The following is a 27,591-nucleotide window of genomic DNA, read 5'->3' on the forward strand; positions in this document are numbered from 1 at the left end:
GAGACCAAAGTGTCCATGATTATCCCGGAGAAAAGGAGGATCAGGGAGGAGCCTGTGGCTCTCAACAAGGAGGGAACAGCCAGGGGGGATTTGGGATCTGCTCCCAGGGAACAGGGACAGGAGGAGAGGGAACGGCCCCAAGTTCCAGGGGAGGTTTAGGTTGGATATTTGGGAAAATTCCTTCATGGAAAAGGCTGGCCAGGCATTGGCACAGCTGCCCAGGGCAGCGGTGGAGTCCCCATTCCTGGAGGGATTTAAAATCCCTGTGGATGTGGCACTTGGGGACACGGGGGATGGTTGGGACCCCGTTGTCTCACAGGGCTTGGAAAACAGGGAGTCACCCTTGGGCTGGAATCCTGAGCGGAGGAAAACCCCTCTGGGGTCAGCCAGGCTGGTGGAAGTGGGGTTTAGTACAAATGGATGGGGGAAAAGCAGGAACCCCGTGGAACAGAATCCAGAAATGCCACGGAGCAGGATCCAGAGGAGGTTTTCCCAGAGCTGAGCTTCCGAGGAAGCTGCTCCATCCTTGGGCCGTGTGAGGGGCTGGATCAGGGAGCGCATCCTGGGTGCCGATGTTCCCTCTGGAAGCTCAGCGCAGCTGGATTATCCCCAGGAACAACCCCGTGAAACCCAGGCATGGATCCAACCCCTGGCGCTGGATTTCTCCCTGAGAACAGCAGCTCTGGCTGCCCAGGGCTGCAGCAGTGACAGCCCCAGCACCACCTCCTCCCCCAATCCGCGGGCTCAGCATTTCGGGAGCACCGAGATCCCCTCCCTCCAGCGAGCCTGGGAACCCCCGAGGAAGGCGAAATTCCTTAACTGAGCTGTACCTACCAAAGGAAAGCACTTCTACTCCTCGAGCGAGTCGGAGGAGGAGGAGGAGGCGCACAAGAAGTTCAACATCAAGATCAAGCCCCTGCAGGCCAAGGACGCGCTGCGCAGCGCCGCCACCGTGGACGAGCTCAAGGCGTCCATCGGCAACATCGCGCTCTCCCCGTCGCCCGTGGTGAGTTCCTCCCGCCGCCCCGGGCGCCGCTGATCCGCGGGGATCATCCCGGACTCCGAGTTCCGCTCGCCTTTGCCGTCTTTGTTTTTGGGGGGTCTGACCCGCGGGCGTGGGGCTGCAGGTGTTGCTCAGGTGTTTTCGGTTCAAAGCATCTTAGAATTTCCCTTTCCTGCTCCTAAAAGAGATTATTATTCCATATTATTCCCTGGTTTGGTTTTTTTCCCCCCTCTTCTCCTCATTTTTTTCAACGAGGAAAAAGGATTTTTTCAATCAATGGGGAATTTTCAGTCGTCGTCATTCAGGGTCTTGCCCCGATTCCCCAAGCCAAGGGAAGCATCTGTGGGATTTTCCGTGGGATTTTAGAGGGATGTTTCTCAGCCTGGAGATGAATCCAGGCTCCTGGAAGGAAAGGTCGTTTCTCCTCAGTCCATCCTGGCATAGAAACCATCCCCCTTCTGCTTTTCCTAAGGCTTGTTCAGATTCCTCTTGGCTCATCCCAGTCTGTTCAGCCACGAAAAGATTGGATGCTGGGCTTTCCGGAGGTTTGACTGTGGGCTTTAGTGACTTCCCAGACAGAGCTTTCCATGATTTATAAATAACCCGGATCTGGCTCTCCAAGCCAACCTGAAATCAAACCCCTGTGACTTGTGTTTCTGCTTCCCAAGCAGGGAGTTTCTGTCTGTTGGCATTCCAGGATTGGAAATGGCAGTCAGATGCTTTGGGAAGCTCAAAAAAAGGGGGGAAAACCCAACCTCAAAATGAACAATTTAATAATGATGGTTAATAATAATATTAGGAAAATGGAATTCTCGTGGAATGTGCGTTTTACCAAATAGGATTTTGGGGGTTTTTTTGGTTCCTCTTTTCCGTGGGGTTTTTCCTGCCGAGGTTGGGGTTGTTTGGGAAGGGGTGAGGAGGATCCCAGTGTGGACTGGGCTGAGGGATTTGGGTGCCGGGCTCAGGGAACGCTGCTGTGCCTTGGGGTGATCCCTGGAGCTGGAGCCTCCCTGTGGAATGAGCTCAGGGAAAAGCCAGGCTGGGCAGGAGGAGCCCAGATTCCGGGTGTGGAGCCAAAGGGAGCAGATGGGCTGGGAGTGGAGCTGCTCTGGATCCTGGCACGGGCCTGGAAAGCCCCAGAGCCCCGGGGCAGGAGGTGCCCGCAGGAATCTGGCATCCACAGGAATTCCAGGTTTCACTGCCAGGTCCCTGCCCTTCTCCTGGCCTTGGCTTCTCTCCCAAAGCAGCTGCAAATCCCTGCTCCGGCATCACTGCTGGGAGGGACCTCAAATCCCATCCCATGGGACTATCCCAGGCTGCTCCAGCCTGGCCCTGGCCACTGCCAGGGATCCAGGAGCAGCCCCGGCTCCCCCGGGCAGCCTGTGCCAGGTGCGGTACCCACAGTCATCGTCATTCCCAGCCCTCTGCGCCGGGAATTCTGCTGCCTTCCCTGGGAATGGCCAGCGGGGCCTGTAATGATAAAAACAACGGAATTCTTTCCTCGAGATGGCTCAGACACAACTTTCATATTCCCAAATGCTCCCTCTCCCTCCCACGTGACGGGCGAAGCTGGAGCGCTCCCGTCCCTCTGCTTTGCCGCGTCTTTAACCTGCCACGAACATTTGATTCCTCTTTATTAAAAATCCCTCAACTTCTCATTCTCTCTTTTTTTTCCCCCCTTTTCTGCCTTCTTTTAGAGGAAAAGTCCGGTAAGAAGCACGATTTTTATCTCCTGGAATATTCTAAGCCAGCTTTGCGTGCTCTTGTCCCGCCGCCGGGGCTGAGACACCAAAAGCAAAGAACAAATCCCACCCTCCTAGAACGAAGTTTAATTTCCTTTATCACCGGCTTAGGGCGCCTTAAAATAGAGTGTGCAAGAAATAGAGCTGGGCTTGGCTCTGAGCGCGCTTTGGGCGCAGGAATTTGCGCCAGGTGTGCCAGGGCTGGGTTTTTACCTGGACTGTGGCCCACCCCAAGGTAGGAGAAGGCAGGAATCCCACCCGTGGTGCCGTTGGGGGTTCTCCAAGAGATCTCAGCTTTTTCCCAGGGTTTGGGTTCCCCTGGGGGGCTGTCCCGGGGTGACCCTGGAGGTGGTGGTGGCTGTTGGGGACCTTGGGGTGCTGACCCGTCACTCTCTGACCAGGTGTCTCTTCTCTCCCCTTCTCGCTGACCGCAGCGGCGCAGCCCGGTAAGAACCCCGGAAATCCTGGGATTGGGATGGTGGAGGGGTCCCCGGCCGTGCCGGGGCTCTGGGGTGGGCGCAGGGCACGGGGACAGCTGCCAGTGGCGTCACACACCCCGTTGTGTGACCCCAGTGACGGTGGCACCTCGATGACACCACGGGGTGCTCAGTGATGGGAATCCCCGGACATCCCACTCCGGTTCTGGGATGTCCCCGCTCCCGTGGTTGGGGTGATTTGGCTTTTGCTCCACGAGCCGTTGGCGCAGCTGCCCGTGGCAGTGCCGAGCGCCCGTTCCCAGAGGGATTTAAAATCCCCGTGGATGTGGCACTTGGGACAACTCCGAAGGCAGAGGTGGCTTCGTGTGGCTCAGAGGTTTTCTGTAGGGTTTCCTGCTCCCTGGAGCTCAGCCACCTGCAGGAATTGTCCCCTCAGACAGCTCCTGCTGGGCTGCTTTGCCCCTGGGGTGACAACTGCCGTGCACCCGATGTCCCCGTGCGTCCCACTCATTGCTGCGTTTCTCCTTCCAGGGGACGATTAAAAGGAATTTATCCAGTGAGTATCTCCCGCAGCCTGTGAGAACAGCGCTCATTGCACCTGCTGGAGGGGTGGGGTGGCGTGGGGGGAAAAGGGAGCGGGTTAAATTTGGTTTAAAGTGGTCCTGGCAGAGCTGATGGCTCCCAGATGTTTTCCTTGGAGAAGGGCGTGGGGGACATCCTTGGGACGCCTGTAGCAGTGCTGTTCCCTCATTTCGTTCTGTACAGAAATAAATCGGGAATTAAAAGCAGATTTTTTTTTTTCCCTGTCAGGACCCGCACAGCAGGGTGGGTGGGACACCGCGGGGGTGCTCCGGGGTGGGAATGACTCTCATCCGTGTGTGTCCCATCCCAGGTGAGGAGATCACGCGGCCCCGGCGCTCCACGCCCACGCCAGACCCCGCCAGGTCAGTGCAGAGCCCTGGCTGGGATCCTCCGAGGCTCGGGCTCCTCATCCCAGGGGTGGGTTTGGGACGTTCCCACTTGCACTGTGCTGATGGGAAGCTTTGAGAGGGGTTACACGGGATATTGGGAAGGAATTGGGGGAGGAATGGAATTCCCAGATTTGCTGTGGCTGCCCCCGGATCCCTGGAAGTGTCCCAGGCCGGGTTGGATACTGGGGCTTGGATCTCCCTGGGACAGTGGGAGGTGTCCCTGCCATGGCAGGGGTGGCACTGATGGGCTTTAAGGTCTTTCCAACCCAAACCATTCCGGGATTTTAGCAGGACTGCGGGGTTGGTGGTGGTTGGGGCGTTCGGTGCCCGTCCCTGTTCTCCACCGAAAGCTCCAAGGACATTCCCTGCTGGAAGCCACCTTGAGCCTGATCCGCGCAGAGCCCTGGCTGAGCTCGGGGGGGATGTATTGATTCAGGACAGCAAACGTGCCAGTTTTCATGGAATGAAGCCAAACCTCACTGGGAACGTGCCCTGTGCAGCTCCGGGGTTCGACTCAGGGTGTGCTGGACCAGACCCAACAAAAACTAAGGCCCAATTTAGATCCGATACCTCAAAAACTCTCTGTTTGGGTATTTCTAAATGATATTTACAAACAGAGCTAATCAGTCTCCATTAAAAAAAAAAAAAGCTAACATTTATCCCTATATACTTTTTAAAAGACATCTTTACACCACCTCCAGATTTCCAGCTGGCAAAGTACTTCTCTTTCCCCATTTCACATTTAGTGAAACGAGGCAAGCGAAGTTTGGAGTTTCAATATTGAAACTCACGGAGGAATTCTTATTCCTACCTCCAGAAAAGCCAAATAATACAAAAAAAGCAGGACGCTCTTTGCATTTAGACTTTTTGTCTATATTTTCTCTTCCCCCCACACCCCGCCCCACAATTTTTCTCTGTAAGTAGAGATTCGACTCTTACGTAAAATTAAAATAATCACGCATTTCTCATGGTATTCCATGAAAACTTTAAGGATTATAGACTTTAAAATTCAGCCTTACACCCTCAGAGTTCATGTCACTGTGTGTGCAATATTTTCTTGCGCTTTGTATGAGCGATCCCTGCGCCACCCCGCTTCCAAAACAATGAGAGCCAACATCAGCACCACATCTACGTACAGCTGCACACAGAGCTTGAGATGGTCCAGACCTCCAGGGTTTATTTCTTTGAATCCTTTTCCATGAAGTTTTGACTAATCCTAAAGCAGCTCAGTGTCCCAGCAGCTGCTGCGGGCCCACCAGGTGGGCGCCGTGCTGCTGCCGCCGCTCTCCTTTCCCCTTTTCCCACCTGGAATCCCGTGTTTGGCCAGCTCCTCCTTGGCCTGGGATTTAAAAAAAGCCCTTGGAAATGTTTGTGTTTGGCTCAAAGACGGGGTGAGGACACGACCCTGCCCCTCACGGCTGCTCTGTGCTCACCCCGCAGCAAGAAGCCCGGGGAGGATCCGGCGGCGCTGGCCCCGCTCTTCGGGCCCCCGCTGGAGTCGGCCTTCGAGGAGCACAAGTTGGAGGGTGAGTTTTGGGGACCTGGTGGGTGAATTTGGGGACCTGGTGAGTTTGGTGACTGGGTGTTTGGGGTCATGGTGAGTTTGGGGTCCTGGGGAGTTTGGGGCTGTGGTGAGTTTGGTGACTGGGTGTTTGGTGACAGTGTTTGGGGCCGTGGTGAGTTTGGTGACTGGGTGTTTGGTGACAGTGTTTGGGGCCGTGGTGAGTTTGGTGACTGGGTGTTTGGTGACAGTGTTTGGGGCCGTGGTGAATTTGGTGACTGGGTGTTTGGTGACAGTGTTTGGGGCCGTGGTGAGTTTGGTGACTGGGTGTTTGGTGACAGTGTTTGGGGCCGTGGTGAATTTGGTGACTGGGTGTTTGGTGACAGTGTTTGGGGCCGTGGTGAGTTTGGTGACTGGGTGTTTGGGGCTGTGGCAGGTGGATTTGGGGACATGGTGAGTTTGGCAATGGTGTTTGGGGCCATGGTGGGTGAGTCTGGGGACCTGGTCAGTGAGTTTGGTGACAGGGTGACTTTGGGGCCGTGGCAAGTGACTTTGGGGACAGGGTGAGTTCGGGGCTGTGGTAGGTGGATTTGGGGACATAGTGAGTGAGTTTGGGGACAGGGTGAGTTTGGGGACCTGGTGGGTTTGGTGGCAGGGTGTTTGGGGCCGTCGTGGGTGAGTTTGGGGCCATGCTTTGGTGACAGGGTGACTTTGGGGCCGTGGCAAGTGAGTTTGGTGACAGGACGAGTTTGGGGCCATGGCAGGTGAATGTGGGGACTTGGGGAGTGAGTTTGGTGACAGGGCGAGTTTGGGGCCATGGCAGGTGAATGTGGGGACTTGGGGAGTGAGTTTGGTGACAGGGCGAGTTTGGGGCTGTGGTGGGTGAGTTTGGCGACTAGGTGAGTTTGAGGACATGGTGACTTTGGAGCTGTGATGGTTGAGTCAGGTGACAGGGTGACTTTGGGGCCTGGCAAGTGACTTTGGGGACAGGGCGAGTTTGGGGCTGTGGCGTGTTTGGAGACATGACGACTTTGGGGCCGTGGGGGGTGAGCTTGGGCACCTGGTGACTTTGGGACACGGTGGCATCTCCTGGCAGGGCCATGGGCAGGTTCTCCAGCCCTGGCGGGGTGGAGTCGCCATCCCTGGAGGGATTTCAGAGCTGGGCACTTGGGGACACGCTCAGGGGTGGAATTTGCCGTGCTGGGCTCCGAGGGCTTTTCCAACCCGGACAATTCCCTGATTCCCGGTTCCCAGCCCAGGCAGGAGTTGAAGGACGGTGGCCTCGGGCTGGGGTTAACTGGGGCTGGGTGGAAACACAGCAAGTGCTTAAGTCAATTAGTTAATTACGAGGTCTGGGAGAGACCCTGGCGGGGAACATCTCAAGAATAGCAAAACTCGGGATTTTCCAATCCAGCCATCACCCTGGAGCAAGGGGGGTTAGCTCCATCCAGGAGTCTGGAGCAGCTGCTGGACAAACCCTGCACCCCTCCATTCCTAGGAAATGCCGCCTCAAAAATCTCTTTTTTTTTTCCCTCCTTTAACACGGAGACACTTTGCTTCCTTCCAAACCTGATTTTTCTCAAAGCACAGGAACGTTTTGAGACTTGTTTTCCCCAAAACCAACCCTGTTCATGCCCTGGAGCAGGCTGTTCCCAGAGATTTTTTTCCTCCTCTTCCTCCTCCTCCTTGAGCCTCCAGGATCTCAGGGAGTGCCCTGGTAGCCTCGTTATGTCCTGTCATTAACGACTCCAATTAATTCTTTTAATCAAAGCAATGTTTGCAAGCAGTCCTCTGCACAAAAAGCTCTGAGAAATCGAAATTCTATATAAAAAAATATTTTTTTCTCCCCTATATTCCCTGTGAATAAAATAATTTTGTCATTTTAATACCTGATGGGTTTTGGGGTTGGTTTTTTTTTGGCATATCCTGAAATCCCAGACCACTTTTGCCATCAATACAATGTTTTCCTTCCCATGGTAGCGCCTCCCAGTCCATCCCCGGCATTGTTTTGTTTGTCAAGCGGCATAAGTGTCAAACTAATTGTCCGTCCTGCTTCGAAATCAGACGGGATTTTAATTATCCACCGTGACAGAACCCCCCTGTCTTTAATTAATGAGGTTTCTGTCACTGTCTGGGCCCTCTTTTCCCAGGGCCTCAGTGTCTCCTTTGTGTGTTTGGGGGTTTTTCGTTGCTTTCAAATGTTTATTTTTGATTTGATTTTTTATTTTCAGCTGCTCTGGACCAGCCTGAGGTGTGGGGCTCAGTCCAGCCCATCAACGCCAACGTAGAGTCCCCAAAACTTCCAAGACCTTTTCCAACTGGAAGTAAGTGACCATAAAAAGAAATCCGTAGAGCCAGAGAGATCAGGTCAAAGATTTGAGTTTTCCTCATCCAGGCTGTGCAATTCCAGAAGATTTTAACTTGAAGGGTTTTATTTTTTTCCCCTTCGTGGGGTGGAGGAGGGAGTGGGGTTGCTGAGGGACGGATCCTGATCCTGCACGTTCATGCCGTGCTCACTTGGCTGGAAAAGTTGGAAGCACCGGTTTTTCCAGGATAACATCGGGAAGAGCAGCACAGCCCCGAATCCCTGATTTTTTTTATTGCAGCTTTCCCTGTGCCCGGGGCAGCCTCGGAAACCGTTTCCTTTGCAGAAATGCCCCTGTACAGCACTGCCGGTTAATTAGCCGCTGTTAATTAGCCCAAACATTGCCGGTGCCGGCTTCACATCCCGGATCCACGTGGGGATGGGCACGGGAGCAAGGTGGAGGCAGCTCCGTGCCTCAGAGAACCCAGGTTTAATTAAAATGCTAATTTAGGGGGTTGAACAGGAGCGCAGGCTGAGATGTAAAAAAAAAAGGAAAAAAGAAAAATCCGGGGAAAATTCCATCAAACCCAACAAAAATTGCACTTCCCACAGCCAGAGGGGGAGGGATGGATGAGATTTGGGGAAGGAATTCCTCCCCCTGAGGGCGGGGAGGGAAGAAATTCCCAGAGAAGCCGTGGCTGCTCCATCCCCTGGAAGCGTCCGAGGCGGGGCTGGACGGCGCTCGGAGCTCATCCCAGCCTCATCCCATTTTGCCGGCGATCCCGTTGGATATTCCAGGGAATGTCCCGCGCTCCCTGCCGCTCTCCAGCTGAATTTCCCCCCCTCTCTGTGCTCTGTTTCAGCCCCTCCGCCGCTCCCCCCGAAGAACATCCCGGCCACGCCGCCGCGCACCGGCTCCCCCCTGCCCCTGGCCATCGGTAACGGCGCCTGCCATTGTCCCCGGGTGGCACGGGGGGGACAGGGCACAGCCCCGGGGTGGCACGGGGGGACAGGTGCCATCCCCAGCTCCGGGGTGGCACTGGGAGGGGACAGGTGTCATCCCCAGCTCTGGGGTGGCACTGGGAGGGGACAGGTGCCATCTCCAGCTCTGGGGTGGCACTGGGAGGGGACAGGTGCCATCTCCAGCTCCGGGGTGGCACTGGGAGGGGACAGGTGCCATCTCCAGCTCTGGGGTGGCACTGGGAGGGGACAGGTGCCATCTCCAGCTCTGGGGTGGCACTGGGAGGGGACAGGTGCCATCCCCAGCTCCGGGGTGGCACTGGGAGGGGACAGGTGCCATCCCCAGCTCCGGGGTGGCACTGGGAGGGGACAGGTCCCATTGCCAGCTCTTGGGGGGCACAGGTGCTGTCCCCAGCTTGGGGGTGGCACTAGGTGGGGAAACAGGTCCCATCCCCAGCTCTGGGGTGGCACCGGAGGGACAGGTCCCATCCTGAGCTCTGGGGGCACAGGTGCCATCCCCAGCCCTGGGGTGGCACTGGGGATGGGACAAGTCCCCCTGGTTGTGTTTAGGACACGGATTTAGTCCCCGTGCATCCTCTTGACATTCAGAGATTCCCAGACTGGGCTGGCTTAGGAGGAATTGATTTCCCCTCTGGTCCCCTGCCATGGCAGGGACATTTCCACTGTCCCAGGCTGCTCCAAGCCCTGTCCAGCCTGGCCTGGGACACTTCCAGGGATGCAGGGGCAGCCTCCGCTTTGTGTTGTTTCAGTGGATGCTGCAGTAGGAGCAGCACAAAGATGTTTTTGGCTCCCAGGCTGGGCTCACCCCGGTGAAATTAATGTTCTTTACACCACCCCTGCCTTTGGGTCTGTCACTCTGGGAGTGCAGTGTGAGATTAGCCTTAATATCCTGCTGAGAACTGGGATTTATTCCCAACTCCAGAGCCCTGCTCCTGCCTGGGGCAGCCCTGCATGGCCTGTGCTGAGGAGACCATAGGGTGTGCATCCCTATTCCTGCATTCCCTGCCCCCCAGAATTCCTTCAGAGAGGTGGGAAAAGCCCCCCCTGGTAGTGCAGGGCAGGGAAATGGTGCTGGGAATGAAGGAGACCCCGGGGGCAGGGATGGAAAGGTGTTGGATGCAGCCAGAGGACATCAGGTGTCTCCAGGCATATAATTCATGGTGCTGCCTGTTGGAAAAGCAGGATTTGGGCAGGGAAGGCAGAGCCTTTGGACAGGGCACTGCGTGGGGCCAGCAAAGCCCCTCGGGATGAAACTCCTTTAGCCACAAAGAGCTGCCCTGCTCTGTCCGTCACCCTCCTCATCTGCGCTGCCACATCCCGATTCTCCTGTCTGTGGGAGCTGGCAGCTCCGCGTCCATCCATTGATCCATTCCCAGCAGCAAATGCTGGATCATTTGCCGGGCTGTGCCTTGTGTATCTGTAAAGCAAGTGGCTGAGGTCTGGTTTTGTCTGGTGTGGCAAGTTCCTCTTTTATTCCCCTCACCCTAAACGTGGAACCGTGGCCGGATCCCCAAAATAGGGGGAGCAGGGATCGGGCTGATGCTGCCACGAGGATGCCAGAGGGCGTTTGAGCCTTAGGATGTCCCTTGCCTGGGTGTGAAATGCTTGGCTGATGGATCTGTGGCGGTTCCGGAGCTGGGGGGGGAATGTTGGTGTGTGGGGTGGCTCAGTGAGCGGAGCCCCCAAATCCCGGTCTGTGCCCCCAAATCCCGGTCTGTGCCCCCAAATCCCGGTCTGTGCCCCCAAATCCCAGTCTGTGCCCCCAAATCCCACTCTCTTCCTGCTTGTGGCTGGACTACACTCCTTGTGTGCATCCTGTGCTGCATGCCCAGACTCCGGCAGTGTCCAACCAGCATGTCTATAAATATATATATATTTATATCTGAGTGTTTATAAATATATATATGGAGAGAGAATGGGGCGTGCCAGAGCGCTGAGCGCACACCTTTGATGTCTGCTGATCATTCAGAGCTGCTGATAAGGCCATGATGTGGCTTAGAGGACAAAAAAGGCTGTAAATTTGGGGGGGGTTTGGGATTCTTGGCTGCGAGTGCTGCCCCGTGCTGCATGCTCGCTCCTCCAGCCTTTGGATCCCGCGGGCTTCATTCCATGTCACACCTGGCTGTGCTGGAAACGTCCTTGCCCATGAATTATATAAATATCAATAAGAAAAGGTGATTTATTTTTTTTTTTAGAGCCTCTCCCGTAGAAGTAGAGCCCGTAGAGAGTAGCGCAGCCCTCGCTTTTAATGCTCGGTGTAAAATAAACCTCCTCTGACCGCAGGAGGGGACCAGGCAGCAGCAGAGCCCAAACGGGACAAACTCCCGTCCATCAATGACTTGGACAGCATTTTTGGCCCCGTGCCGTCCCCTAAATCTGCTGCTGCCACCGCGGAAGACAAGTGGGTCAATTTTTCCGATCAATCCCCGGAAAACGCTCCTCCGGAATTGTCGCCCCGGGAAAAAGCGCCGTCCCCGCCGGCGGCGGCCGCGGGCAGCCCGGCCAGCGCTGCGGCCGAGCATCCCCGCCCGCTGCCCTCGCCGCTGCAGCTGGAAGACGCTCCCAAGAAGCTTTCGGAGCAGCCCCACCTTAAGGATGATTCGGCCGAGCCCGTCGCCTCTCCCAAAGATTTTGGGCCGGGTCAAAGAGCCACCCCGCCGCCCCCTCCGCCGCCCACCTACCGCGCGGTGGTTTCGTCGCCCGGGCCGGGCGCCAGCACGGGAAGCGCCAGCGGTACGTGCTGTGAGCTCGGGTGTGCTTCGGTGTGGCCGTGGTGACCCTCCCGCCTGGCTGTGTCCCACCGTGCTTTCCAGCCTCGTGTCCTTCCCCGCGCTCCCACGCGGCTCAGAGGCTCCCCGGAGCCGCCCTTCCCGCCCCCAAAGTGGGCACGGGGTGGTTGTTGTTGCTGCTGTCGTGTCCTCGGATGTTGGAGGCAAATCGTCTGAGCAAGGGGTTGTTTGGGGGGGGTTTTTTTTTTGGGGTGTTTGGGGTTTTTTAATCACGTCCTGTCATCCCGGTAATTCCCGGGTGTGAATGGCGCTTGGTCCTTCCCGGCTCCGGGGATGGGGGGATGTGTTCCAGAGTCTTCGTCTCCCACGGGAGAAGCTGCTGGCTCTGCCTGCCTTCACCTGCTTAATTATGAATGTTCATTAGGGCGAACGAGCCTGGGGGAGGCTCGGTTTACTCACGGCCCTTGCCTGCGGAGCTGCAGCCTCAGCCTGTTCTTTAGGGGCTTGAGCCCCAGCTGAGCCCCCGTGCTCCCACCCCGCATCCCCCTGAGGTGATTTTGGTGGGAATCACCCCCCAGAGCCTTGAGGAACCCGCACTGGTGTTGGGGTGGGTGCGCAGCCCCCCAGTTCTGTGTCCCACCCCTGTCACCCTCCTCACGGGAGCTTGGAATTGGTGTCACTGCCTGGGGGACGTGTCACCTCCCCCGGGTGTGGCTGGTGCTGCAAGTGTGGCTTTGCTTCAGTGCTGGTGGCTTTTCTGTGCTGGCTCGGGGGGTGGGGGTGGGTTCCTGTGGGGGCTGCAGTGTCCAGCTGGAGCTGGGACTTCTCCAGGAACTCCAGGATTCACCCTGCGCTGCTCTCCAGCCCATTCCCAGCTGAGGAATGGAGATGGGCTGGAGAATGCCCATCTCCATCATGGGCTGGAGGAGTGCCCGGGGCTCCCCACGTGGGGATGGATGGATGGATGGAGAGGCCTCGCTCAGCCTGTCCCAGAAGATCCACATCCCTTCTCCGGGAGTTGCCTCCTGTCTCAGCCTGGATTGCTTTGCGTCCCCAGTGCGGCAAGCTGGGAAACCAAAGTGTGGGCACAGCCACACAAAAATGGTGCAAAATCCCCCAAAAGCTGCATCGAGGTGTGAGGTGCAGATCCAGCACCCGTCCCGCTTCTCCCACCTTTGCAAGGCTCGTTTTTGGGTGCTGTGGAGCCACCCCAGGCTCTCCTCCTGCCCTCAGGCCCCGTGGGTGTCACCAAGGCAGGGCTGGGTTGGATTGGAAGGGATCTCAAAGCTCATCTTGTTCCAACCCCCTCCCACCACCCCACGTGGCTCCAAGGCCGGCATTCCCGCAGATTTCTGAGTCCATGCTGCTTTCCACATGCTGTCAGTTGCTGGGGTAGGAAATATCCGTTCCCTGGATGGAAGGCACCATCTGCCCAGGCTTTGGGCTGCCTGGTGGCCACGGACCCCGCCCTGCAGGGCTCCATCCTGCGACCCTCAGTCCTGCAAGGTTGTTTTCCCCTCAGTATTTCCTATTTTGTCAGGCTTTTAGTGGGAGAAGGAAGGGAAAATTCAAACTTTAGGCTTTGGAATAAAAGTGGCTTGAATTTTGGAGTTGTGCAAAGGAACGACTGGAATTTATTGCCTTTAAGCCAGGCCCTCTCTTGTCTGAGCCTGCCCGCCTTCACCTCTTCTTGTTTCTATAAATCCAGCTTCGATCTTCGCTTAATCTGAGCTATCACCCCAAAACCATGGGAAATTATTCTCTTATTTATGAAGTTATCATCAAGCACGGAGCTGCTGAGCTCCATGGAAGCTGGTGACAAACACCAGGACAGTTATCCCGGGAATGAGGTCTGAGTTCCCTCCCATTCCTGGTGCCAGCTCTGCACAGCTCCAGTCCGTGCTGGACTTTTCCTGGAAGGAATCCCTGTCTGTGGAGCGAAGCAGGCTCCCGTGAAGCCGTTGCAATCCCCATTTGCTGACAGCAATCCCCCTTTGCAGCCGGGCCCGTGTGAGCCCTGGGATCAGCACTCCTTTGGGAGACTCCTCCAGAGGGTTGGGAGCTGTGTTACGCTCCCAGCAAATCCCAGAACTTCCCTCTTCCGCCCTTTGCCCTGTGATGAGGATCCCTAATTCCCAGCTGTGCCGCCCCTGCAGCAGTGGGTTCACCCATCATCCCATCCCTCCTATAATTTTGGGGGGCGGAAAGCTGCAAGCTTTGTGATAACAAAGCTGTTATCACTCCTCTGATAACAATTTTAGAGGGAAGCGGGCAGTGAGCAGCGCTCTCCAGGAATCCACGGGCATCCAGCCGTCCTGGAATGCTCCACGACCACGGGGAGAGTTCCTGGGGGGTCTGGGGTGGGCGGCAGAGCCCGCGGGGACACTCACGGCTCCCGTTTGTTGCAGGTTCCTCGTCCCCGGCTCGCCCCGGCACGCCGCTGGCCACGTGTGGCACTCCGCCCCCGCCGCCGCCCCGGCCCCCGTCCCGGCCCAAGCTGCCCCCCGGCAAACCCCCCGTCAGCGACGTGGTACGTGGGGACCTGCCCGGGGGGGCGGGGGGCATTCCCAGCCTGGAATGGGCCACTGGAGGGGAGGGAGTGAGCCGCGGTCATTGGGGGGGTCGGGCTTTGCTGGGGTTCACTGGGGTAAACTCCCCGTGGCAAGGGCTGCGCCCACCTCGGCTCTGGCAGCCCGGTAGTGCCGGGTGGGTTATTCCCCCCTCTGCTCTGGCAGCCCGGTGGTGCCGGGTGGGTTATTCCCACCTCTGCCCCGCCAGCCCGGTGGTGCCGGGTGGGTCATTCCCACCTCTGCCCTGGCAGCCCGGTGATGCCGGGTGGGTTATTCCCCCCTCTGGCAGTCCAATGATGCCGGGTGGGTTATTCCCCCCTCTGCCAGCCCGGTGATGCCGGGTGGGTTATTCCCCCCTCTGGCAGTCCAATGATGCCGGGTGGGTTATCCCCACCTCTGGCAGCCCGGCGATGCCAGGTGGGTTATTCCCCCTTCTGGCAGTCCAATGATGCCAGGTGGGTTATTCCCCCTTCTGGCAGTCCAATGATGCCGGGTGGGTTATTCCCCCCTCTGGCAGCCCAATGATGCCGGGTGGGTTATTCCCCCTTCTGGCAGTCCAATGATGCCGGGTGGGTTATTCCCCCTTCTGGCAGTCCAATGATGCCGGGTGGGTTATTCCCCCTTCTGGCAGCCCAATGATGCCGGGTGGGTTATTCCCCCCTCTGGCAGTCCAATGATGCCAGGTGGGTTATTCCCCCCTCTGGCAGTCCAATGATGCCGGGTGGGTTATTCCCCCCTCTGGCAGTCCAATGATGCCGGGTGGGTTATTCCCCCCTCTGGCAGTCCAATGATGCCGGGTGGGTTATTCCCCCCTCTGGCAGTCCAATGATGCCGGGTGGGTTATTCCCCCTTCTGGCAGCCCAATGATGCTGGGTGGGTTATTCCCCCTTCTGGCAGTCCAATGATGCCGGGTGGGTTATTCCCCCCTCTGGCAGTCCAATGATGCCGGGTGGGTTATTCCCCCCTCAGGCAGTCCAATGATGCCGGGTGGGTTATCCCCACCCCTGCCAGCCCGGCGATGCCAGCCCTGTGCCAGCAGTCACGGCAGGGGCAGGGAACGGGCTGAGGTGGCAATGTGCCCCAGGGAAGGGTGAGGGGGCAGAGCAGCTCCAGCCACTCCCTGGAGTGGTGCCCGGGCCCAGCTGGGCCGTGCTGTCCTCCGTGCCACCCCAGGCTGCTCCAGGTAAGGTGTGAGGGGTTTAGGGTTGATGATGAGGGTGTGAAATGACCCCTGACAGATCCCTAAGGGCCTGGGGAGCTGGCACCTGCTGGGCACCGTTCCCTTCCCGATGCCCAACCTGTTCCATCCACGGCCCCTGGAGCTCCCATCCTGGGTGGAAGGGTGGGAATTTCAACTCCCACACGATGGTGGGGATGATGTCTTTTCCCAGCTCCAAGCCAAAATGCCGTTGGTGCTAAGACAACTCAAGCAACTCCCATTTTTCTTTCCCCTCTGGGACACCAGCAGAGCAATCGGGCGGGGCCGGGCGAAATTTTATTTGTTCGATGCAAACGTTCCTGCGCGGATCTTGTTTAACTTTGTGTTGTTTTATGTTTCTCTCCAGTCCAGGCCTTTTAGCCCTCCCATCCACTCCTCCAGCCCTCCTCCGATAGCACCTTTAGCCCGGGCTGAAAGTACTTCTTCCATATCTTCCACCAATTCCCTGAGTGCAGCCACCACTCCCACCGTCGGTAAACACACACAGCGCCGCTGTTCTTTCACCTTTCCTGCGTCCTCGAATAATTCCCGAGGCGTTTCCATCCGCTAGAGCGTTCTCTGGGCTCGGATTCCTCAGTTTTCACCGGGGTTTTAAAGGCTAAAAGGGGTTTGAAGGGCTGGGGGGGGGGGGGGGGTGATGGATCAGGAGGGTGATGCTGCGAGGGAAGTTTTTCCAAACGTTGTGGGAAATGGAGGTTTGGTGGAAGGCAAGGGAATCAGAATGTAAAATGTGGTTCTGAGCTGTAAATTGGGGCAAAAGAAGCTTTTTTTTTTATTATTATTTTTTTGCAGGGGATGCTTGTGCCTGGAGGGGAGTGGGGCTGGAAGCCAGACCTTGGGTTGCGGGAATACGAAATCTCTTGGAATGTCTTAAATACGCCCTTGCCCCTAAAGCAGTACCAGGAAAAGGGGTTTGGAAAAGCCTCTTCCCAGGCACAGGGCACATCTTAGAGCAGGACCAAAAGCTGCAGTTTCCTTCTAGAGGAGTGTCCTGAAAGGAAAGTGGGGTTTGCCAAAACCCCGGGGCTGAGCGAGGAACGGGAATGAAGTCTGGCTGGCAGTTCCCAGCTCCAGGCGCTGGGTCCCCCCACGCCATCCCCTCTGTCCCCTCCTGTCCCCTCCTGTCCCCGCTGCCAGCGCTCCCCCCCTCCATCCCTGCCAGCTCCTCGCTTCCTGCAGCTCCATCTCCTCCCGGAAACATCTCCCTCCTTTGTCTTTTCTTCCCAACCCTCTGGAAAACCCGGCCTGGCGGGACTTCCCGTGTGCTCTGTCACTGCTGTCACCGCAGGGAGCGGTGGCACTGCCACCAAGCCCGCCTGTGGTGGCTGCAAGGTGCTGGTGACAAGGTGCTGGTGACAAGGTGCTGGTGGCAGCACCGTCCCCGTGGTGCTGGTGGCACCGAGCCCTCCCCGTGGCTTTGCTGGAGTCTCCGGGTGCGTCTCCATCCTGTCGTTGCTTCACTCTCAGGTGTTGTGGGTGCTCCGTGTACCTGTTCCGGCTGTCGGTCACTGTCACAGCACCTCGCTGGATCAAATGTCACCTGGACAGCGAGCCCTGAGCGTCCCCTGTGCCGCAGGCCACCGCTGGTGGCACTGGCAGTGGTCTTGAGCGGTGCCTGAGGGCACGGTGGCCACAGGGATGTGGTTTTAGCGGAGGGGACAGCCAGGCTGAGGACAGGGACGGTCCCCGGGGCTGCGGGAGGGCGATGGGAGCCACCCGAGCTCCCTCTCAGTTCGGATTCCTTTTTTTCCTCTCGTGTTTTTTGGGAACAAAAGGTGCTGTTTGATGATTTAATGACCTCCCCGTGCTGAGCAGAGGTTGCTGGGCTGGGGGGAGAAGCAGGAATCCCACACCTTCCACGGAGGTTTCCTTGGAGGAAAGCCAAAATCGGGGCCCTGCCCACCCCAACTGAGGCAGCCAGGAGGAGCATCCCGGATTTTGTAGGTGCTGCATTTCCAGCTCCATGCATAGATTACGCTCAGTGGGAAGGGATCCACCAGGATCATGGATCCAGCTCCTGTCCTGCACAGAGCCCCCAACAATCCCACCCTGGGCATCCCTGGCAGCGCTGTCCAAACCCTCCTGGAGCTCTGGCAGCCTCGGGGCTGTGCCCGTTCCCCAGCAGTGCCCAGCACCCTCTGGATGAGGAAACATTTCTGCTGGCACCCAACCTAAACCTTGGGAGAAGCTGGATGAGGCGCAGGCAGAGACAGACAGGGTCTAGGATCTGCTGGGTGAGCACCCAGGAAAATCCAGAGCAGAGGAGGGAGAACTTCCAGGTCCCACAAGAGGAAAATCTGGGGTGGGAGGTGTGCAGGGATGGGCAGGTGTGGGATCCCAGGGGGGCTGGAGTCTGCCTCCACCGCATCCCCCGTCTCCCGTTCCCTGGGGCAAAGTCCGACGGAGTTTGCCCGGGGAGCCCGGGCAGGGTTGTTCCATCTCCGTGTCCTCCGTGCTGTTCTGGTGTGCTTTCCTCGTTGGCTGCATGTCACTCTGGACAATTCCTGGCGGAGCAAGGAGCTGTTCGATCCCCGTGTCGGTGCCCCCTCCCGCCATCCCCGTGTCTCTGCGTTGATACAAGTGCGCTGCTTGGTTTCACTTGGGATCCGTGTTTTCATTCTTTTTGTGTTCTTTTTCTTTTCCTTCTTCTTTCTTTATTTCTTTCTTTCTTTCCTTTTGCGTTTCTTCTGCTTGTGTTATCAGAGGATGATGCTTTTATTGACAAACTGCCCGCGTTTGAAAGGCGCAGTGAAACGCCGGCAGGTACTGTACTAGCAGGGAGTTTTCCAAAGAAATCCGCCTCCGGAGCGGCTCCCACCGCTCGCAGCACCTTGCATGACAGTTTCTCAGTGACTCAAAGGACTCGGAGGTGGAAGGTTGGCACCTCCTCGATTCCAAAAGGTTCATTTAGCAGCTCCGAAAGCTGGTTTGCCCCCCACCCCCTTCATCCCCCCCCCGGCCCTCCTTCACATCCCGAGTTATTCCAGCGTGGCGGTTTTGGGCCGGGAGCGCAGGGAGTGCCGGTTGTGATGGGAAAGGAAAGACTCCAGCTAGGATCCGCTGCTGTGTGTGCGTGTGTCCGGTTCTCTGCAAGTGTCGTGTCCTGAGGTGCGAGTGCAAACCAGCCACGTGTCACTGTCCCTGAGTGTCACCGCGGGGTGGCATGCGGAGCAGCATCCCGCCGGGAATGCTGCGCCGGCCCCGCTCCGCGCAGGCAGAACCCGCTGACGGAGCCGCATGAGCCGACAAAACTCTTCAAAACACACACAAAAAAACCCAAAACCCATTAAAAAAAAAAAAAAAAAAAAAAAAAGCGAGAGCACCCCTCCAACCTGCTCACCCGGCGGGCAGAACGACTCTTCCATCTGGGCTTCCATAGCTTTGCTTCCCGCTTTCTGTCTCCCGAGCCGGCGGCCGGTGTCACGCCCCTGTCCCTGCACGTGTGACCGCCCTGCAGCGCCTCGCCCCCTCCCCGTAGCGACATTAATGACCTGCTCTGTGACTCACACTGTGTCCTTCTCTCTCCCTCTCCTTGACCTTTCCCATCCCGCTTCAACTCCTGGCCATACAGAGAATGAACAGCCTTCCCTCGTTTGGTTTGACAGAGGAAAGTTTTATTTGACTTTCGAAGGTAAGTAGTGCAAAGCACGCCCGGTAACCACTCGCTCCCCCTCGCTCTCTCTCGCTCCCGGGGTTCCCTTCCAAGGCTCCATCCAAGCCAGCTTTTCCAGGCTCCATCCAAGCCAGCTTTTCCAAGCTCCATCCAAGCCAGCTTTCCGTGCGGAATGCTCTGGCTACTTAGATGACATCGCCAGTCCGACCGGAATCGTTTTGATTTTGATTTTGATTTGTGCCATCTGTTCCGCTGATTTTTTTTTCCCCTCGTCGATTTCCTTCTCAAAAAAAAAAAAAACACCAAAAAACAAAAACAAAAAAAAAAACCCAAAAAAACACACCCAACCAACCAACCAAAAAAAAAAAAAAAAAACAAACCACAAAAAAAACCCCCAAACAACGAAACACAAAACAAAACAACAACAGCAAAATCCGGCCCGAGCAAACCAAAAAAGCCAACGGAACATTCCGAATATTCCCAGATGGAGGTGAGAACCAGGGAGCGGAGCCGCTTGCACTGCCGAGGAACTTGACTCTGCCAACCAGGGCTCCTCTCCGCCCTCCCCGCGAGCCGGGCGCGGTGAATCCCACCCCAAGGTGTCGGGTTCGCTGCCTCCTCCCCAGCTCCCATCCCAGTTTTGGGCAGGAAAGGCTCCGGGAACGGCCCCCCCCCCCCCGAGCTTGCCCTGCTGCGGGGCTTGGTTGGAAGTGCTGGAGGGTTTTGGGGTCCCCCGTGGATGAGGGGCGCTGGGGAGGGGGAAAAACCTCGGTGTGGGGCCGATGGCACCTTCTCCGAGCGGTGTCACATCCCGGAGAGGACAAAGGGCGAGCGAGTGGCCAGGCCCGCGGGGCACTGAGCCAACATTTTCCTCAACGCCAGGAAGAAAAGCAGGAGGCTTGTTCCCGAAAATCCCAGGGAAACACCCGGGAGCTGCTGTGGTGCCGGCAGGCAGAGCTGGGGCATGCTGCTGCCGCGGGCCAGGCCGGAGGATGGCTCCATGCCTGAGTCCCAAAGTGTCCCCTGCTGCAAAGGAGTGGCCCGGGGTGGCACTGCCTGGCTGAGGAGTGGCCCAGGTGGCACTGCCTGGCTGGGGACAAAAGGAGTGGCCCAGGTGGCACTGCCTGGCTGGGGACAAATGCAGTGGCCCGGGGTGGCACTGCCTGGCTGGGGACAAATGGAGTGGCACATTGTGGCACTGCCTGGCTGGGGACAAAAGGAGTGGCCCAGGGTGACATTGCCTGGCTAGGGACAAAAGGAGTGGCCCGGGATGGCACTACCTGGCTGGGGACAAAAGGAGTGGCCCAGGGTGGCACTGCCTGGCTGAGGAGCACAGCAGTGGCCCAGGTGGCACTGCCTGGCTGGGGACAAAAGGAGTGGCCCGGGGTGGCACTGCCTGGCTGGGGACAAAAGGAGTGGCCCGGGGTGGCAGTGCCTGTCATGGGCTGCTTCAGCCCATGGAACAAACCCATCCTGGTGACAGTGGTGGCTGAGCAGAGCAGAAGGAGGGGGTCAAGGTGGTGACCAGGGGGGTGGGCTCCTTCCTTTCCTCCTTTTTCCCTGATCCCAAGGTCCCCACTCCGACAATTCCTGCTCTGATGTCCCCACTCCGATGGCATCTCCCAGCCGGGACGCAGGAGGGGCCGTGCAGGAGCCGCTTCCTCCTGGTGCTCGGGGCAGTTTTGCTGTTTACAACCCAAATCTCTCTTTGGGTTTCCTTTCTCAGGGGCTTGTTGGGAGCTCTGGGAAGAGCTGAGGACGGCAGGGACAGCGTTATCCCTCAGCAGGAACATTCCAGCTCCACATTCCCCTCGCTCCGTGCTTCCTTCCTGCCCCAGCATTGCATGTTTGGGGTTTTCATGTGCCTTGGAAACTTAAACTTGTATTGGGGTTCTTGGTTCTGGTGGTGTGAATGGTCTGGAGCACGGGGTGGGATAATCCAGGAGTGTGGGCCTGATCATCCCACAGTCCAGCAAGGAGCTGCCTCACTTCCACACGCTGCATTTCCTGGTTCAGCTCTAAATATTTGAGCCCAACTCGAAAATTAAAAAAAGAGATGAACTTCACGTGCAGGGGAAGTGAGAGGAGACCTGCTGAGTTTGGCATCTGGAACTCAGGGCATGGAACGCCGGAAGGGAAATCATGGTTCTGTTCTGGATTTGGGGTTTGTGGGGGTTTTTTGGTTGTTTTTTTTTTTTTTTTTTTTTTTTTTTTTTTGTGGCAAGATCCTTGTGCTTGAGGAGCGTGGGGCAGTTTGTCCCTGTGCGGAAGGAGACGCGGCGATGCTGTCGTGCAGAGTCACGTTCTGGGATCCCTGGCTACTCCACAGCTGCATTTTCCACCTTTTGCAGGGGCAAATAAGGCAAATTAAGCTGATCTGGTGCTTGGATCCATAGCTGGATCCAAAGGTCCATAAAGCAGATTTTTTTTCTGTGATTTGTGCAAATGAAATGTTGATGAAAATGACTTTTGAAGCAGGAGGTGAAAAGGCAGGTTTGGGGTGGAGTTGTGCCACAGCGACTGGATTTGTCTCTCAGGTTTCTGGACGATAATTCCGAGGCTTAGGAGAGTTTATACTTTTCTTTTTTTAGTGAAAACCTGAGTGTAAAAATTAATTTATTCCCTGCTCATGAAGAGAAGGATTTATGGATTCATGAGGAAAGAGAGGAGGGAACCAAGAACCCCAATTCCTCCCGCATCATCTTCAGACCATTAAAAATGAGGAGGTGTTGATGTTGTTGCTCAGATGGATCCACATTCCCACAGCCAAGCCTGGGGATCCAGGAGATCTCCCTGTTTATTCCTGATTTTTCATCCTGGAGAATCAAGGCTCCAGAGGGAAAAAGGAGAGATGAAAAATGAGGAGAAAAGTGTGCTGGTGTGGGAGACCCCTGCCCCACATCCCACGCCCTGCTGCGGGGCCCAGGCTAAACCCAGCGGGAATTTGTGCGTTTGGGAAGTGGGAATTTGGGAATCATCCTTTAAGGAACGATGATTCCATTGCCAAGCCCTTCCCTACGAGACCAGCCTGAGGCTCCTCTGCCGGTTGACACCTCCAGCTCTCCCCTCCACAGCCACGCTTGGTGGATGTTTTTGAATCCCATCCGTGTTTCGGGGTGGATGCAGCGGGAATATCCCACAGATATTCGGGATATCGGCTGGCTTTGATGCTCTGAGGGTTGCTGCTCTGGCTGGGGAGCAAGGATTTGCTCCCAGGGCTGTCTTTGGGAAGGACTTTTAGCAAATGTGTTGTCCCATGCCCTGCGTGTCCCCTCAGCCGTGGGGATTTGGGGTGTGGTGTTCGGGCTTTGGGGAGCTGCCCTGCCTTCGTCTGGAATTGTGTCTGTCCTTCAGTGGGAATTCCCTTGGGGAATCCCTGCTGGATATCCCGGGCTGTGGCCTCGGGAGCAGGAGGCTCGTTAGGATAACGAATGTGTGTGTGTGGCAATGGGTCTGGTGTGTGTGTGTGGGTGAGATGTTCCAGCTGCTCATCCCGGAACAGCTGGATACGATCCCTGAGCATCCCCATCCCGGGCTGCAGCTGGAATCCCGGATTCCCCTGAGCCTCTTTGGGTGCATGTCCACGTGTGGCTGCATCAGTTTTTTTTACACTTTTAGCCACTGGAAGGGAAAAATCCCTCATCTGTGCCTCTAGGAAAGAGCACTTCGGGTTTATCCATTGAATCCTGAGAATCTGGGATTTATCCATGAACGTGTGGGTGCCTTGGGAAGGTGTGAGGATTCCTCCTTGAAACCGTCATTTCTCCCATTAATATCTCCAAACTCCAAGTGTAATTGAAGTGACGGAAGTGCTGTTCCCAAACCCCCTGTTATTCCCATCGGGAAGCAGCGGGGAAAGAAGGGAAGGGATCATTTTTGAGGATGGCCCGAGCAGAAGAGCTCACCAGGAACGTGACTCGATTTGCTCGGCTTTGCTTCCCCCTCATCCACTGCCTGTGGACGTGCTGCCCTTCCCGGGGCTGGCTCTGGAATTCCTACAGCTCTGGAATTCCTGTGGCTTTGGGAGGTGCTCACATGCTCCGAGCAAACCCCAGGTTGGATCCATCCCCCCTCGCACCCACCTGGCAGTGATGGTGATGGAGTGAGCCCATCCCTGGACCAGCTGCCCGTCTGGAGTCCTTTTTCAGCTGGTTTGGGGCAAAAGAATAATCCTCGTGCTTCACCTGGTGTGCCGGATTTGGCATTGAATAAAGGCTCCAAGATGGAGCATTGCAGCAAACAGGCGAGGCTGAAGGGCAGTGACCTCGCCAGGATTTTTTTGGGTGTCTGTGGGATCAACACCTTGGATTTCTGGGCTGATCTTTGGATAACTCTCCGTGGCGAAGAGGAGGTGAGGGCTCGGCTGTGCCAACCCCTTGGTGGTGGGCACAGCCCCTGTGGCCCCACAGAGGGTTTCCAGCACACCTGGAGCTCCTGAGGAGCGCTTGCAGTGGTGATTTCATCCTCAAACATCTTTTGGAAACAACAGTTCCTGGCCAGCAAAGGGAAACCCGCGTGTGATCCTGCAGGGCTGAATTATTTCAGAACCTGGCGAGTGTCCGCGGATGCACGGCACCACCGAAGCAAACTTTCCCCCTTTTTCCAAATCCTGGAATCCTAGAATGGTTTGGTGTGGAAATTAAATCTCAGCTTGTCGCGGCTCGTTCCAACTTCCACTATCCCAGGATCCTGTCCAAGCTGGCCTTGGACGCTTCCAGGGATGGGGCAGCCACAGTTTCCCTGGATAACCTGTGCCAGTGCCTCTGTTTTTCCAGGTTTCGGACGATTTGGAGATTTCCTGTCGGGCACTGAGGGTTTGGTGCAGCGGGTGGGGTGCGGAGGATGCTCCCGGCATCCACAGGGCAGGAGAGGAGAGCAGAGCGTGCCAGGGATGCCCCTCAGCTTGGGGGGGACATCAGGGGACACTGCCAACACCCCGGGGACAGCCTGAGCTCCCCGCTGGTGACACAATTTACCCCTCCTCCCACCTCAGCCCCTTTTTTGTGGGGCCCGAAAAGAAGCGACTGCAAAAACTGTCATGCAAAGCCTGCCGTGTGGCAGCCCCGCATGCTGCTCCCGCCTGGCCACCTCCATCCTTTTCTTTGCTTGCTTTTGGCAGCCCCAGCGGGGTGGGGAGGGGGGGGAAAAAGATCTTTTTTATTTATTTCTTTTTTCAAACGTTTCAAAAGCCTCATCCAAAGCTTGGTGGGGGATTTTTTTGGGTGATGATTTGCCCATCGAGTCAGGCTGCGGGGCGGGGGGACACACACCGTGAGGTGCTGTGGTGGCCGGCAGGTGCCAAGGGGAGGTGTTTGCTCTGTTTTAGGGTCGTCACGAGGTCCCAGCCCCCTGACCATGGGGGCACAGGACACCCTGCCCGTGGCCGCCGCCTTCACCGAGACCGTCAACGCGTACTTCAAAGGGGCTGACCCCAACAAGTAGGTGCTGACCTCCCCGGGAGGGGGATTTTGAGGTGTGGGATTTGGGGATGTGGGATTTTGGGCTGTGGGATTTTGGGGGTTGGGATTTTGGGGTCTGGGGTGCAGGAGAGTGTCACTAGACAGACGCAAAAGATCACACTCGCACCTTCGAGTTGTGAGAGGAGAAAAAATATTAAAAATATATATTTATTTTGGTTTGGGGTTTCAATAGGGTTTGGATTTTGACTTTGGGAGATGAGGTTGACACCTTTTTGACCCCACTGGTCAAACCAGAAGTCCATCGATTTGTTCTTCTTCCTAGAAAGGAATGTATTATTTACAAAATATCTCACTTTGTTTATGTTACAAGCGTAAGAACTCCAGTACAAAAATGTAAAAGCATCAGAAGGCCGAAAAATCAGAGCGACAGGAGAGGCTTTGGGAGGGATGAGGAGGGTGTTGCAGCGCACCCCTGCACTTGAGCAGGTTGGGGAAAGAGTTTCACTTCTAAACTTGGAAGTGTTAGGAAAACGAATCCACAAACGCCAGAGGTTTATGTCCAAAAAGGAGACAGAGGAGTGACGCTGTTTTACGCCACAACGACACGGACTCCGAGATTCAGAAGGCTGAAAATGATTCTTTTATTTTTGGGATGCGTCTCCCTTTTATGCTGCTTCACACAGACCGATTTGATTGGTGACACAAAGACAAACCTCCTCACTCACATTGGTCAGAGCAGAGGGACAGCAAGGAGAAATCCCTCCCAGTAAAAGGAATGAATAACAAAGTTGCAGCTACAAAAACATTTCTCCTGTTGACAGAAAATTCCCTGGGAAAAGGATTTCAGAAAACCGAAACACCTCAGGCAGGAAGCAGAGCGACAGAGGAGTCCTTTCCCTTTATTTGAATAAAGGGAGAGGCCATGGGGCATTTCCCCTGGGCTCTCTCCAGTTTTGGAGGACTCACCCTCCAATTTATCCCAATTTCCCGGCCCCATTTCCCTCTCTCTTTCCCCACTGGCTGAGGCACTTGAGAGTTCCAGACTTCCCCGAGTGCCCAATACCTAAAATCCCTTTAATGCATAACCCCCCCTTCTAATTTTTAATTCTTATGGACTTTATGGGTTTTCCCCATTGCTTCTTTCATCTTTCAACATCCAGTTTCATCTTCCAGCAGACCCACAGTTCGTTTGTCAAGGCAAATATCTTCTTTCCCACCCATCAATCAGCGGAATCCTCCCCACTGTTTCTTTTCTCTCTCAGTGCTGGTTTTATCCACCAGCAGGCCCAGACAAAGGTACTCCTTGGGTCTTTGAGCTGGACCTCAAAGAATGTTGCTGTTTTCCATCAGGCAACGTGCTAAATAACTCTTCTAGATCGTTGAATACTTGAAGAGAGAGATTCTCAAGGCTTTTCAAGGTGTCTTAGCAAGTGAGGGACCTCCCTGCACTGTGCACGGCTTTTACTCTTTTGTTTTGTACAGTTTGTTATTTTCTTCCTTAATGAAAACATTTTTTCCGCCTTTTCAAGACACCTCTGATCGGCCATCTCACTGATTATTTTGAAGCCATTCCTAGGAAGTTGCCGGCAGCCCTCAAAGTGTGACGAATCCTTGTGGGGTTGATGTGTTTTTGCCGGCCTCACACAAAAATTCATCCCAGAGGGAGGACAGGAGGTGGGGTGGCCAGGGGCAGCACACTGCTGCGGTTTAAAAACGTTTCAGCTGTGGGAAATGGTTTTGTCCGAGGGATCCCAGAGAGTCTGAGCCTCGGAGAGAGCAGAAGCAGCACAAGGGGCTGGCAGGGATCTTCTTCTTATCCCTGCCCTGCTTAAAGCTACTTATTTCTGCTGTCATTCAGCATTTCAGTGAAATTCATTTGTCCTCGGTCTGCCCCTTTCGGGTTGTATCTCTTCGAGGGTCTTAAAGCACAGGTGGGAAAACCCTCCGAGTTTCTGTCGGGATGTTATTTTGGGAAGGGCTGGGAAGGCTGCGGCCCATCCTGCCACCCTCCCTGTGCTGCTTCTGCTCTCTCTGAGGCCACCGGAGGCCTCGGGTGGGCAGGGGGGACTGTCCCCACGCCGCGCACGGTGCCAGCCCTCCCTGGCTGCTGCATTTTGAGCCTTTTTGCTCCCCCCTGGCTGTCCGTGCCGGGCGCTGCAGGTGCATCGTGAAGATCACGGGGGAGATGGTGCTGTCCTTCCCGGCGGGCATCACCCGGCACTTCGCCAACAACCCGGCCCCGGCCGTGCTCACCTTCCGCGTGCTCAACTTCAACAGGCTGGAGCACGTCCTGCCAAACCCCCAGCTCCTCTGCTGGTAAGGCTTTTCCCCAGACCATCAGCCGCATCCCAGGGGGAGGAGGGGTTCCAGGGAAATCCTGGAGTGGGGTTTGCAAAAATGGACGGCCTGAAGTAACTTCCTTGGAGGCATGTGATGATTTGGGGAGTGAAACCTCTCAGACCTTTAAAATCCCAGATATGGTTTGGGTTGATGGAGCATCAGGATTATCCTGATGGGTAAAAGGATTATCCCATGGGCAGGGTCACCTTCCACTGTCCCAGGTTGTTCCAAGCCCCGATGTCCAGCCTGGCCTTGGGCACTGCCAGGGATCCAGGGCCAGCCACTGCAAATCTGGGAATTCTATTCCAGGGCCTGCCCATCCTCCCAGGGAGCAATTCCTGCCCAATCTCCCATGCATCCCTGCCCTCTGGGAAGCCATTCCCTGTGTCCTGTCCCCCCATCCCTTGTCCCCAGTCCCTGTGCAGCTCTCCTGGAGCCCCTTCAGGCCCTGCCAGGGGCTCGGAGCTCTCCCTGGAGCTTCTCCTCTCCAGCTGAGCACCCCCAGCTCTCCCAGCCCGGCTCCAGAGGGGCTCCAGCCCTGCAGCAACTCCAGGGCCACCATCAGGACTCCACATCCTCCTGGATGTTTGCCCTGGGGCTGGGGCAGCTCTCTTTCTCTCCTCACCTGAGAGGAACAGAGGGGCAGAATCCCCCCCCCCCCTTTCCTGCTGCCCACACTGGGGGATCAGCCCAGGACGTGGGGAAATCTGAATCCCGGTGCAGATGGATCAGGACCAGCTGGAGCTGTGTGGGAGGGAGC

The 27,591-nt window shown here is 56.4% G+C and overlaps 1 protein-coding gene across 1 annotated transcript in view; it reads left to right on the forward strand.

Annotated features, from left to right (window-relative positions):
• SGIP1 (SH3GL interacting endocytic adaptor 1) overlaps positions 1 to 27,591 on the forward strand; it is a 62,098-nt gene that overhangs the window by 25,098 nt on the left and 9,409 nt on the right. Inside the window, exons 8-21 of the mRNA XM_066193000.1 lie at positions 831 to 1,006; positions 2,701 to 2,712; positions 3,180 to 3,191; positions 3,714 to 3,738; positions 4,075 to 4,126; positions 5,594 to 5,679; positions 7,886 to 7,978; positions 8,823 to 8,897; positions 11,224 to 11,673; positions 14,078 to 14,199; positions 15,805 to 15,931; positions 19,030 to 19,089; positions 24,398 to 24,509; positions 26,652 to 26,807. Coding sequence (XP_066049097.1) covers positions 831 to 1,006; positions 2,701 to 2,712; positions 3,180 to 3,191; positions 3,714 to 3,738; positions 4,075 to 4,126; positions 5,594 to 5,679; positions 7,886 to 7,978; positions 8,823 to 8,897; positions 11,224 to 11,673; positions 14,078 to 14,199; positions 15,805 to 15,931; positions 19,030 to 19,089; positions 24,398 to 24,509; positions 26,652 to 26,807 — 1,558 coding nt within the window. The remainder of the gene's footprint in view (positions 1 to 830; positions 1,007 to 2,700; positions 2,713 to 3,179; positions 3,192 to 3,713; positions 3,739 to 4,074; positions 4,127 to 5,593; positions 5,680 to 7,885; positions 7,979 to 8,822; positions 8,898 to 11,223; positions 11,674 to 14,077; positions 14,200 to 15,804; positions 15,932 to 19,029; positions 19,090 to 24,397; positions 24,510 to 26,651; positions 26,808 to 27,591) is intronic.

This window comes from Chamaea fasciata, unplaced genomic scaffold (genome assembly GCF_029207755.1).
Source record: "Chamaea fasciata isolate MVZ Bird 193981 ecotype frontalis unplaced genomic scaffold, bChaFas1.0.hap1 SCAF_10, whole genome shotgun sequence".
NCBI lineage: Eukaryota > Metazoa > Chordata > Aves > Passeriformes > Sylviidae > Chamaea > Chamaea fasciata.